Source organism: Procambarus clarkii, chromosome 17 (genome assembly GCF_040958095.1).
Source record: "Procambarus clarkii isolate CNS0578487 chromosome 17, FALCON_Pclarkii_2.0, whole genome shotgun sequence".
Lineage (NCBI taxonomy): Eukaryota > Metazoa > Arthropoda > Malacostraca > Decapoda > Cambaridae > Procambarus > Procambarus clarkii.
The window spans coordinates 14450983-14465711 of record NC_091166.1 but is presented as its reverse complement, the minus strand read 5'-3'; the positions used below and the strand labels follow the sequence as shown (position 1 = coordinate 14465711).

The 14729-nt window shown below is 32.5% G+C and overlaps 1 protein-coding gene across 1 annotated transcript; it reads right to left on the bottom strand.

Moving 5' to 3' along the window:
* Nucleotides 1–10759: 10759 nt before the first annotated feature.
* LOC138365578 (uncharacterized) lies at nt 10760–14071 on the bottom strand. Its single transcript, XM_069326055.1, has 2 exons — nt 13364–14071; nt 10760–10768 (listed from the first exon to the last, which is right to left on the bottom strand). Exons 1-2 carry the CDS (start codon nt 14069–14071, stop codon nt 10760–10762), a joined length of 717 nt encoding a protein of 238 aa, XP_069182156.1.
* Nucleotides 14072–14729: the final 658 nt, after the last annotated feature.

The following is a 14729-nucleotide window of genomic DNA, read 5'->3' as shown; positions in this document are numbered from 1 at the left end:
TTCACGTTCTTGGTTAATGTAGTTTTCGCGTTCGGTATTCAACTGACTAATGAACCGATTTATTATTGCTTCAATTTGTGATTTTCTTGTTTCCTTTGATTCATCATCATCATCTAAAGGAAATATGCTTGAAAAACAATGAATTATATCGCTATTCGATAATGTAGGTTTTGTATAAAGTCGCTCTAATGTTTCAATATTATATTTATTTACTTCATTTATATTCTTTACTAATATATTATATTCATCATACTTAATTTGTTTAGAATTTTCACAATCTAGTAATTTTTGTTCGCATTCCTCAAGATAATGTTTTTGGGATACTAATAGCTTATTATATTCTTCTTGGTCTGATTGTTTATCATAGTTGCATTTTTGTAGGGCTTGTTGGCATTCCAGAAATTGCATATTCTGGATCATTATATCGTTTTCACATGCAGCTAATTTTAGTTGGTATTCCTTAAGAGACATTAAATTTGTATTTATTTTCCTATTTAATTCTTCTTGTTGTTGACGACTTATAGTTAATTGTTCATGTGCACTTTTTAGTTCCTTTTCGAGTGCAACGTATTTTGATCTTATTCTAGTATTATTTGAATTTATTAAATTGGTTAGTTTTTCTTTTTCATCAGCTAAGTCTTTTATTTGTTTGTCTTTGTCTTCGGAGATATGTTGAATTTGTCTATCTTTCTCATTTACCAAAAATGCATATTCTGTTTCATACTTTTTCTTTTCATCATCGTATTGAATTCTAAGCTTCATTAATTCAGTATTATTTCGATCTTCTAGATTATTTTTCAATTTATTTTGATTATCTTGAAGAGTTAAATTTTCCTTCTTTAAATTCTCTATTTCATTTCCTTGGTCTCCTAATTTCTCTGTAAGCTGCACAATAGTAACTTCTAAATCTCTCACATTTGTATTTAAATCTGTTATTGTGGCATCTTGATATCCACATTTAATTTCTAATTCACTTTTTTCATTCTCGCATTCATTACATTTTTTATTCAAATGAGCTATTGTTTGTTTTTGTTGATTCTGACTCTTAAGAGGATATGTTTCAGTTATTAATTTAATATATCGATCAGAGATAGTAAACAAATGAAGCATTTTATTCAATAATAAAATTATTCTTTTATCATCATCATTCACAACAACAAAATTGTTAATAAGAGTTTTTATGAATATACGTTCTCTCAAACCCAAGGAACCATTGTCTGGGAATGTTATAGTATTCAAGATTATTTTAACAATTTCACTCATTTTTTTTTAAATTATTGATTTAATATAATTCTACGATCAGGTGACAAAAATTAAGCAAGAAAAAGAAGGATGAGTGGGGCTTCATTTTCAAACAGGTAAAAGAAATTATTTATTTATTTACCTGATTCTCATAGAAATTGTAGGGGACGATGGATTGAGAGAATTAATTGAAGGAGGAGGAGGAGATAGTGGGTGTGTTGAGTAAGTAGGAGGAGATAGTGGTTTCGGAAAAGGAACTTTTTTGTATGCTCCATTCCCTTATACCCCTTCTCAACATAGAAATTTGTTTCTCCTGTTCTTTAAACATTTTATACAAAACAGACAAATTTTGTTGAATAATATGGTTTTCATGTTTCAGCTTATTAATATTCAGCAATAGTTGCTGTTGTGTTCTGGGTCCTGCTAATTTCGAAGGCAATGGGTCCACTGGAACTGTAGCAGCGAAAGTGGATGTTCTGCTTAAGTCTAAAATGACTCCTCTGTTATAGGCACTGCCTGAGACACGTACTAAAGACCTTGACAATTGCATGTCATCAAATTCATATGGTGCAACCATTATGAAAAACAGTATACTTCCCTAGAAAGAAACTTCCAACAGAAAAAAGGGTGGTTGTAGACCAGTTGATGGACAGATTGGTTGGGTGGTTGTAGATCAGTTGACAGACAAGTTGGTTGATTGGCTTGACCAGTTTGTGGAATGGTTGTTTGCTTCTTCAGTTCCGCCAGAGATTGAGTAGTACTGCAACTACCACTGCTTGTTTGTACACTTTCACTGTCTAGAAAGTTATATCAAGAGGTAGTATGTAGTGTAGTGTGCTTGGATTGCGACTCTACCACTAATTAATCCATAAACTGTATTCTGCTACCTTAGTGACACTTTTATACTACCTTAAAGACAAAAAAAAAAATATCTATTTTGAAAGGATACACACACACACACACACACACACACACACACACATTGGTATAACTAAACTAAAACTTTTCCTCATCTGAGATTTTATCTGGGGAAAGGAATAATATTTCGTCAATAATAATTATAAGGTATTTATTATAGGAATAATAAGATTTGAAATTCATATATTTCCAGCCGGGTTGATAGATAGGATACATTATGTTATGCAAATGGTCTAAAATCATCCTTATTACTGTAGGTGTGGACATATTTTTGTATCCAACTCAACTTTCTTGACGATGATGTTTTCTAATTTCTTAGAAGAGTCTTGGGTATGAAGTATTATCAATATGGTTTCCCTCAGCACCTTCAGCCGCCAGCACATCTGTACGTTCATTTCCATAAATTCAAACATGTTAGGCTTTGCAGTATTGCTCTCGAATCGTACATATCATATCATTATCACACATCTAAAATATTCTTTACTATGATATAATTGCTTTAATAGTATATTTTATCTCAGCTCTGCAAATTGGACATGTGGATATGTTTGATGCACATTTGAAACAAGTGCATATGTGATTACAAGGTAAAAACATTAACTCACTTTCCTTCTCCATACAAATCTTACACTCAATCACTCTGTGTCTAATTGTACCTTCTGACTTTGGGAGAGCGGCAACTTGATCAGTTATTCTACCAAATAATGGTTGTGGGTTAGAATCACCAGACATTGGTGGGCTTGGGACAACATCAACTTCAGTCAATGTCAATTCATCAACTATTGTAGATTCTACTTGCTGATTGGGGTAAGAAGCCAACTCAGTTCCATCAGACATTGGTTGGCTTGGGACAACATCAACTTCAGCCAATGCCAATTCCATTAAAGTTGTAGATGATTCTACTTGTTGGTTTTGGTCAGAGGCCAACTCAGTTCCATCAGACATTGGTTGGCTTGGGACAACATCAACTTCAGCCAATGCCAATTCCATTAAAGTTGTAGATGATTCTACTTGTTGGTTTTGGTCAGAAGCCAACTCAGTTCCATCAGACATTGGTTGGCTTGGGACAACATCAACTTCAGCCAATGCCAATTCCATTAAAGTTGTAGATGATTCTACTTGTTGGTTTTGGTCAGAAGCCAACTCAGTTCCATCAGACATGGGTGGGCTTGGGACAACATCAACTTCAGCCAATGCCAATTTATTTACTAGAAGTTTTCTAACTTCGTCTTCTATGTACTGTAAGACTGCTTCAATAAATGACGCAATGTCAAAGAAAGGTAACCCCTTCTCTTTGAGTTGATTATGATACGTTGTCATCACATGATCTTCCTGGAAACCCATTGAAATAAGGTGCTTAGTTATGTCTAGTTCCTTAATAATTTTGTGTTGATCTTCATTGACATGGGTTATTGAAGGGTTTGTCTCATAAGGTGGCCTTTCCCTTTGAACCTGAAAAAAAAAAAATAAAGTTAATGTTACAAATGGCTTTTATAAAGATTACAATAATAATAGTCAACCTTCATTTCAAGTTACTTAGCTGACATACCTGATCAATGAATTCTTTTCCTTTCATCAAGAAGAGGAAGGTACACTCTGGGTACCAGCGAGCATGTTCATCCCAAGGTATATCATCAGTTTCCCAGTTTCGAAGTCCATTCCCACAATGATAACAGCGCACATGATCACTTAAACCACAATAGAAGAATCCAGCTTCTGACAATTCAGTTGGTTTCTGTGTTACACGTTCAGGCCAATTGTTAAAGCTTGCTAGGCGACTTTCAAGTGTTAAGTATTCTTTTCGCTTGGCAATGGTATGTTGGTGAACTCCATTGTCTGTCATAGGACTTAGACCACAGACATCTATTCCTTGTCTATAGGACGAATTTTTACTATTTCTCAGTGGAACAGAATAACCCTCGATTTTTTCATTAAATATCAGTGGAAAATTTCCCACTGATTGGTTTCGAATGAATTGACAATGGGGAAAGTGATACTGATGTTCGTCTCTGGGAGTGTCTCCTCTTTCCCAGGAACCAAGAATGCCTCGACAAAAGACACAAGCAACGTGGTCATTTGTTCGAAGATAGTAAAAGCCATCACGAGCCAAATCAGATGGTTCTAACCATTCAAGTGGCCAATCTATGTAGGTATCCAAACGTTCCTTTTCAAACCGTAAACTGTCATATGAATCAAACTTCTTAGAAATAGATCTTTTCACGTTCTGATTAAATGTGCATTCTGGTTTCTCTTTCTTATGTAAAGCAATGATTCTATTTTCATCTTTGTTTACGTTCGTGACATCAATTTGAAAATGGCACATTGAACATTCTAAAATATTTGCTTTATGAGTATAATAGAAACCCGCCTTTGCAAGTACATGACTGTTTACACTGAAGTTACAGTCCTTAAAAGTCTCCAAACGATTTTTTTCTTCTCTCATTGCTATGAAAACAAAATGTGAGTGTTGTATTAGACTGACTAGTTAGTGACTGAGAGAGGCATCTCTCTCTCTCTCTCTTTATATAATACACAATCTCCCTCCCCCCTCCTCCCCCTCCTCCTCTTCCTGTTGACTCATAGACTTAAAATTGGGACTATAGAGTTTATCAGCTGAAATCCTTTACCAGATCCCTTAAAAAGCTGAAATAATGGTAAGAAAAATATAGGGAACCAAGTGGAAATTCTGTGATAAAAATAGAAATTTTAATTGTGGAAATTTTACTACATTTTTTACACTACTACCTAACTACTTACTTATTTTTATTGATGAACACTTTATATATCATGTGTAAATCAATACAAACTCCAGTCTAAAAGATGTCATCCCTACCACAGGTGTTACTAGAAAACATATTTTAATTAATTGTCCCTAGTCCACTTCTCGACAGTAATGAAGACGGTAATTTGTCTCTATAGACTTCTAAAGATGATCAAGATGAAAATGTGTAACTGAGTTGGTTGTCTTCCCAATGCCTTCCACTGTATAATAAAGTTAATGGTAACTAACCACCTAATTCTTCTTCTTCATCATCTTCAAAATTGTCGGTCAAATTTTTTTCAAAAAGAAACCTGCTCCATATTGTTGGAAATTGGGGCCTAATATCTTCCACAGCAATATGTTTTTTTTCTACTTTTTCATTTAGCCACTGTAGAAAACTTGTCCCCATTTCCTGAAAGTAATGATAATTATTTATTAGTGTTATAAATCCCTTATTTTTCAACCTAATTTTTCAAATAATTAATTTCTTAAGAGGGTCTTTTTATGAAAACAAAGTAGATAGGTGCTTTACCCATCATACTCACCTTACATCTTTGTAAAATATAAATCGAGAACTTGAGCCATTTCTGAATTTCATTTAGTTGTAATTGAGTTAAGTGAATATTATTCTCTAAACTCCAATTTTGCTTGTTTTTTTTCTTGGATAAAAAACAATAAACTGCTTTTTCCCTCAAGGCTCTAAGTATTACATACCATCTTGTTTTTACTTTTATCATTCCAATTGTTTCTTCATTCTCATTTAGAAAATAAAAAACTTCACCTTCTTTGTAAAGATCACTTTGCACCTGTAAAAATAATTTAATAATATAGTTTCATAAAAGAAATTGTATTGAAAAATGTGACAATATAAATTGGCACTTCCTTGTACAATAGACTTTTTGTTTGCCTACCTTATTCTGGTGTTTCACTACATCTTTAGCTTCAATTATTGAATAGGCAGGAGATGTAAAGCCTAATGCCGTAAACAGGTTGAGTGTGTAGTGTGGAGGTAATGCAAGAAGGCTAGTCTCTTCATATTCGTTGTACAATGGAGTAAAACAGATAACGTTGAGTTGATGCTTATCCAAGTGACTGAGGTTAACAATATGTTGGTTGTCAGGTTGAAGAAGCTCACACACAGCTGTACATTTAGTATAGTGTAAGATACTATATACCAAATGTCGATTCATAATATCCATATTATTCAATGTATCCCACAGTGATCTGGCCACAACTTTAGCAACAACATAACGTTCTCCATCATACCGCTCAATGTCTTCCCTTTCTCCAATTAACATATGAACACTTTTACTCCCATTAATTAACAAAAATTTACCATTAATGTATCTGCCACTGAAATGAGCTGATTCACCATTCACTTTAGTCATACAAACTACTTTAGAAGTAGTAGTACTGAGATCTTCTAAGCAATATTGTTTCCATAGATCATTTGTTTCCGGTTGTTTATCATCCTCATCACCAATACCACCAGTAAATTTTTTATTGGCAAAGATCACTAAATCAAACTGTCCCTTAAACTCCAAGAGTGTTACACCACGAGGAACATTTTTTCGAACTTCAGGATCATTGTTGTAGATTGTGTCATCAGAGCCATAGCAGTTGACCTTTATATCATGAAGAATAGCAGGGTCGTCTTCAGGGGATAGGATTCAATGTGGGACATTTGCACTTATTCTTTTTATCTTCTTTTTTTCTTTCAATGTTTTTAAAAGATTTTCATACCTACAAACAAAAGAAAAAAAAAAATAAGAAGTAATAATTTATTGGGGTATGGATATTATAAAAATATATATATGATATATATTATTAACATATTATAATAATGATACTTACAATTCCGAAGACTTTAAACTGTTTTCAGCATAGCAAATCATCTTCTGAAATGATGCTCCAAATGTATCTGGAAGTTTTTCTTTCATCTTGTTTTGGTATATGTTATCAAGGGTATTAATTAACATATTTATAGAAAATGGTGAATCCATAGTTGTTGTATATGTCAACAATTAAATAATATTAAATAGTTATCACTATGGATATATGCATGCTGCATCAGACCACTTAACACTGAGGTAATAATACTGGGCATAACGCTTTTATATACTTGAAGGCGATTTAACTCACCCCTACCCCTCCCCCTCCTCCTCCTCCTCCTCATCCTCCTATTCCTCAAGTCAGAATTGAAAAGATAGATATAAAAGAATTCAACTGTCAGTTACAACCCTAGTCCTGTGCTGTATCTAGTGAGTCCACTTTGATAATATTATAATATAATAAGATAATATAATTATATTGACTTAGTTTGGGTAAGGTAGGGTCTTGTTTGGTCTTACTCTACTGCATCACCTTATACTATCTTAGATAAAAATGTTGATTGATCAGTTAAGTTACATATGCCTTAACATATTTTTTTTTTTTTTTTTTTACATTCACAGATTTGAAATAGATCACCATTATGACTGATATTAACGAGACAACAGCAAATTTTGAAAATGATAAGACTCTGAGTGAACCCAACCCTACAGGCAAAGCAATGAACCCCAATGAAATATGGGAAGCTGAATCTGAAAAGACTGAACCCAACCCTACTAACCCCAATGAAATATGGGAAATTGAATCTGTAAAGATTATGTTAATAAAACTTGAAGAAATACTACTAAAGTGGGGAATAAAATAAGAATTATTCATGAGACAAAATAATGGAGTCAAGCTTGAAAATACCTATCAAGTGATTTTGATGTCGAAGGCCTCATCACAGGAAAAAATTGAAATAGACCATATTAAAGTAGTATTTCAAGATGATGAATTGGTTTTGTTTAATGGGTGTGATGACAACTTAAGTTACCACCTGAAAAAACACAAATATGTTGTGTGTGAGTATACCCTCATCCAATTAACTATCCGTAGTTTTTTTAAATATGAAGAAAAATTACCCACTACTTTGTACATACGAATTTTTAAAGATGAATGGGCATCCAGCCCAGCGTGGGATAATCGGGTGAAGTAACTTTACACACAAAATTTAATGATTATTTCCTCGGCTCCAAAATAGATGTTTTCCTCCTCCCCAACTTCAATGGAAGAATCACTTGATATATCAATGAGATCATGCTTAAATATCATGTCTCCAAAAAGCTATAAATGTCTCCTGTCCCCCCTCCCCTCTATTTGGAGGAGGTGGGTGCAAGGCGTCGTCCTCATTCACTCCAAACCCACCTTCACGTATCTAGACAGTCTTCACAATACCGACATATGACAACTTGTACTGACACTCACCGGAACTAGTGCCAGCCATACTGACATTATCATCTTACTTTTTAATTATACTACATCTGTTCCCATTCTGGGCTCACTTTTTATTTAGTGAAAAATTACAGTGAAATTAAAAGGTGCCCCCATTCCCCTACCTATGTACACTAGAATAATAAAGGCAAAATTAAAAAAAATAAAGCAATATATTTTATAATTCATACACACTTTTATTTAGTGAAAATTACAGTGGAATTAAAAATGAAATGAGGCAGCCTTCAACTGTTCCATAGTTTTTTTTTAAATCAGTAATCTCCTGCCAGAGGTTTGTATTCTTCTTCTTCAGGTCGGTGATGTTCTTCAGGTCGGTGATGTATCCACGTCAGTCACTGTGCGGAAGTTTTGAATAACATTGGCTCTTTGGTCCCATTATAAATTAATATGACTTCCAAGTGGTTGCACATATCAATTCCTCAAAAGAAAGGCGGGTTGTTTCAGCCTTCCAACTCTTTAATTTCATTTTTTAAATCATCAATCTCCTGCTTGAGGTCGGTGTAGTTCTGCTTCAGGTAAGTGATTATTTTTAATAACTTGCTCTATCATCTTCAATAGTGTGTTGTTCTGATTGATGTCGGTGTTGTTCTGCTTGATGTTGGTGATTATTTTGCTGATTAATTGTAACAACTCTTGGTCTGTCTTCAAAAGTATTGTCTCATTCTGCTTGATGATGTCGGTATTGTTCTGCTTGAGGTTGGTGTTGTTCAGCTTGATGTCGTGGATTATTTGTAACAACTCTTTCTCTATATTCAATATTAGTGTCTCCTCTTCCCAGCATAGTTTCAAGGTTTTTTTCAGTGTATCTTGTGTCCTATTCTCCATCCTGGGGTTCATCTGAGGAGAGAGCATCTCGGACAACTTTTTCTTTGGAAGAGCAGCGAAGCTGGCCATCAGTGGATGTAATATAAGAGTGAGAGTGGTCGGCGGCAACGAATATTTATATATATGGCTCAACTGACACAGTACTGCTCCGGGCAACCAGCTATTACATTACTAGGTGGACTTCGCCGCCATGAGTTTGATCACAAGGTTTTCAACACTTTATCTAAAATATCACTTTTAAAAATGTTGACTTCAACCTTCAACGGTCCAAAATTTTTTTATTAAATCAGTATTCTTCTCCTTGAGGTTGGTGGTGTTCATCGTTTTTTCTAATCAATATTCTTTTGATTGAGGTGTATTGATGTTCTCTCTGTGACATCAATAAGCATTGTTTCAATTTTTTTTTCAGCGCAGCTTCTTTACCTTAACTTGTGGGCGACAGAAAGTTAATGAAATTGGGGAGTATGACAGCTACGGGATGCCCACTCACGGATGCGATCCCACTATTGCTCGACACGGGTGCTTTTGGCTGCTGTGTTGAAGAAGTTACGTAAAAAAGTGAATTTGAATTAAAAATTGCCCAAATACTAGAAAAAGGTGGGGGCCTGGGAGCCTTTTGGAAAAATTTGGGTTGGGGTAGGATAATAAAATAAATTAATTTGTGGAAATAATATAATATATTCAGTATCTCATTCTTTTACCTTTTTTTACCCCAATTATTTATTTAGAGTGACTAACAACTACTACTATTTTCTGATTGAACTGTCCATTCATGCTTATTTTGTAAAAGTATTTTCTTGGGGAAATAAGCCACCACAATGCAGCCAACAACATTCAGAAACCGGTTTCAAGGTTCTGCTATACAGGCATTCCTCATTTTTTTCTCCAGTCTGTGTGATTTTATCCATGATGGCTTCGGTAAAAAAAAAAAAAAATGGTCTGAACAACTTCTATCTTCCAGTTAGTGTCTGTCACTTCGATATCTCTTTTTGGGAAGTTGTGGAGCTGTGTAGTAGCAAATAAGAAAGACATTAATATATTCTCTACTGAATAAATTTTAACAGAGCATAGGAATTCACAGATTAAAAAAAAAAAACTTTTAATCACAAAAAAATAAATAACGTACAACTGAAATTAATCCTCTTATTAGTAAAGTAAATTACAAATACATACCTGTGCCTGTTGTTGTTTCCTGACCATAGACACGTTCCTCCACATTCTCCTGCTTCTCCCATTCCTCTCCTGACTTGGTGTCATCATCTCCATCTGAAGACCATAGCCATTTGATTTTTCTAAAATTAAGCTTCCTTAGTGCCTTTTCTTTCTTCTTCATCTTTCTCTTTATGGCCTTATTTAGTACCAAGCCCTTTAGTTTGTCAATCAACCTGTCACTTTCGAATGCGTCTGAGGACGACGATGAGGACGATAATGAGGAAGAAGATGACCTTGCTTTTACCGTTCATTCAACCAAACAAGACATTTGCTCAAGTAAGACAGATGCAGCTTGACCTCTTTCAGCTTGTTCTTTTGCTTCCCCAGAAGAGTTAGTAGTTATCTCGAAACCCTTCATCAGTTCGGAAACAAGGGGTGGGGGAGGATAGAGGGAGGAAAGAACGAATAACAATAAATTAAAATTACTATTATAATTGTGTTTTACTGTAGTATAATGAATAAAAAATCAATCTCTAAATGTTAATTTACCTGAAAGAGACAAATAATTACAAGTCAATCATTTTACACTATACTCTCTTTATATGTTTCCAAATGGCTTAGGAAGTGGTATATTCTGACTTGTTCCTTCAGCTTCGGCTGTACCTGATCATTGCACACATAAGTAGTTAATGTAGGTACTATAACAATAAGAAATAGAGTGTGTGTTTTTTTTTTAGGATTTGATTCATAAACTGAACTGGTAAGGAATTGATTATTGAAGCTTGTTGTTATGTAATTCTTGATGGACTAGATGACTGCATATGGATCAATAGTTAAACTGTAATGACGCCCGCCACTACCCTACTGAATGATAAACTGCTTAATTTCAGTAGACTGTACACCTGACACTGGAGCTGGAGAGAGAGCAAGGGTTTGTGACTCTTAAATAGGCAGAAATTCTCCTTTTATACCACTATCCCATCCCCCTCCCTCCACCATAGGTTGATGAATCAATACAAGTTATTTTCATTAATATTTTCTATATTTTTATTAATATAGGCCGATTACTAAATTCTAATTCTGATTATTTTGTTAGATCATAAACACATAATTTAATGGATAAGTAGTATACAATCAAAGGCTGAATGTTTTCTTAAAATCTTTCTATTCTTTTTCCCTCTTTTTTTGGAGTTGAGTTAATTTGCCTACTCCCCGACCTGCTACTCCTTTTTTTAATTTTTTTATTATTATCCCCCCCCCCCCAAAAAAAGTCCTTTTTATCATCCTTCTTTTCGTCTAGCATTATTACATCCTCTTCTATTTCCTTTTTAACCTCCTTCTTTTCTTCTAGCACTATTGAACTAGTGTCATTTATTGGTTTAATATCCTCATTCTTTACCTTCAACTGATGAACTGGGGTCATTTATTGGATTAATATCAACTTCCTCTTCCAATTGCTTTCCATCTGTTCCTCTCCTATTCATGAACTGTTTTCCTCTTTGATTCTTTTTCAGAGTCAATATTTCATTTTTTCGTCTGTCTTGGGTATTTAATTTTGATAATTGTTTGGCATCTTTTTGTTTTGTCCCCGAATCTGTTGTTTTATATGTTTTTGATGTTTTTGTTGTTTCCTGTGATGAAACTTTCTGAGAGGAAATTGTTTTTAAAATGATTTCATTGCCGATTACATTTAAATACTTCTTTATTATTTGTGTTTCAATAAACCATTTCTTTTCTTGTTCAATATCATCACTGTTCAATAATGTAAGTAATTTTAAATTGTTATCCTTGTTATCAATAGACACTATTTGTTTTTTGTAAATTTCATCGTCGTTAATGTTAATTTTTTCTCCAATCAGTGTTAAACCCTTAATATTATATATAATGGGAAAAACAGAAGGGGTTTTAATAGCTTTCTTTATATTTTGGGAGTTTAATAAAGCTGTTTTCATAGTATCGATGTCATATAGGTTTTGTGAAAAATATAGGTTTAATTGAATAGAAGGCATAAGAATTTTATCGTTTATTACCGTAACAAGATTTTTATAGAACTGGGCGCAGAATATAAATTTAGAAATATGATTCGAAAGAGAATAGAATAATTGTTTCATTTCATTTTTGGCAACACTATTCCTACAAAATATTTCTTTTACTTTAATCTGATCGAATGCTAATAACAAATACTTTTTTCGGCACTTCTCTGATAGGTAAGCATCGAGTTCATTAATAATAGTTCTGATAATAGAAGTGAACTTTTCTACTAGAGTTTCATCATAGTCTGAAGAAACGTCAATTGTATTAATCATCGACAAATGTATTTTCGATTCTTTTAATTCAGAAGTCATGACTAACATTTTAGAATTCATTTCTTTATTTGTTTGTTTTAATATCGAATTTTCTGATTCCTGCATTTGTTGAATGGCTAATATTTTAGAAGTATCACCATATGATTTGTGAATCACTTGCAAGATAATTACATAAAAGTGTTTTATATTTCGTATGCTAAAATCTTTTTTAAGTTCGTTCTGATAAATTGTATATATAATTGTAATAAAAGTATATACCTTTATAACTTCATAATTTGTTTCTTTGGTATATTTGTATAAATCCGCAAGTTGTTCTATTATCTTTTCTTTAACTAAATCCATAGATGCAAGTTCATCTACTAACATTTTAGCCAAATAATTTGGTTCTTGTAACTGACGCTTTAAAACAACATTTAAATCAACATAAGGCATTAATTCTTTTTTGTGTTTTTCTACTATTTCATCAGTAATATTAGTTTTGAAACTATTTAGTATATGATTAAATAACCCTCTTTCTTCCTCGTTAGTATATAATATATTTGCTATATTTTCAGGTTGTAGATCATTATTATTATAATTACCATTGTTAATAATGTCATTTAACTTAGCCATTCTATTTGTGTGTTCTTGTTGAATATAATTCTTGTGTTCTGTATTAAAATGATCAATAATCTTTATTATTATTTCTTCAATTAGTTTATTTTTTTCACTTGAATAACTATTATTTATAAACAATATATTTGAAAAACATTCAGTTATATCATTATTTGATAATATAGATTTTTTTTAAATTATTAAATAATGTATTATTAAAATTATTTATTGTGTTTATATTCACCAAGAATTCCTTATATTTATTTAGCATTTGGTCCTGAAGTTGTTTATAAGTTTCTTCTTCTTGTTGATGTTTCTCAAGTTCTTTTGTTTTGAGTGACAATAACTCCTCATATTGCCGTTGATGGGCTTGTTTTTGTTCCTCAAGTTGTTTCATATAGGTTTTTTCTAGTTCATGTTTTTCATAGTTACATTTCTCAAGTTCATTTTTGTAAGTTTCTTCTAGTTGATGTTTTTCATTAATATGTCTATGACTTTGAGTTAATTCTTCATTTATTCTATTTATTTCTTGTTTTTGTTCAGATAATTGTGTGGTACATAGTTGTAGGTTTTTATTGAGTTCAACGTTTTTAGATTTTATTTCAGTATTATTTGAATTAATTAGAATATTTAACTGTTTAATTTGATTACCTAATTCTGTTATTTGTTTGTCTTTTTCTGTTAGTTGTTTGTCTTTTTCTATATTTCTATTATCTAACTCTTTTATTTGTTTGTCTTTTTCCTCTATTTTATCTTCACATTCTTTTAATTGACCTAAATACAATACTTGGGTTTTCAATTCTTCTTCATATTCATTGTTGTCAATTTCTATTTTGTTTATTATATTTTTTTGTTTTTCTATTTCAGTTGTAAACTTGTCAACTTGTTTATTTAAATCGAGTATTTCGCGTTCTTTTTCTGCTATCGCAGTCTCTAGGAATTTTTTTTCCATATTACACTCATCATATTGTTTATTTAATAAAGCTATGGTTTCCTTTTGTTGATATTGACTTTTAATAAGAGGATATGTTTTAGTTATTAATTTTATGTATCGATCAGATAGATCAAATAAATGAAACAATTTATTTAGTAATATGATTGTTCTTGTTTCATCATCATCTTTAGCAGAAACATTGTTTAAATAAGTTTTTATATTTATACGTTCTCTTAAACCTGAGGTCCCATCCTCAGGGAAATGTACCATACTCAAGATTGTTTTAACAATTTCACTCATTTTTTATGGGGTGAGAAAAAAATACCTATTTTGAAGTCCAATGTTAATTTTATCTTATTGAAATGAAATGAAACGCACATTATTTTGAATATGACATTCAATGTTGATTTTTCAGCATTCAAAATAATTATTTCTTGCATTGAATACAGGATACCATAATTTTACATTCTCTCGAATATTACGTTTCTGGACTCATAATCGGAAACTATATCAGGGAGGAGTCCTGATCTTCCTCCTGTTTCTTGTTCTTCTTCCGAGATTTCCACATATATATTAAATTTAATGCTAGCAAAGGTTTCTGAGGAATTAATGTTCTTAGCCACCATTTTACATTCCACCTCATTATTACCATCTTGAAGTTCAAGTTTCATTACCT

Coding starts and splice junctions, on each gene's coding strand:
- LOC138365578 (XM_069326055.1), bottom strand. CDS start 14,071: ATGGAAAAAAAATTCCTAGAGACTGCGATAGCAGAAAAAGAACGCGAA.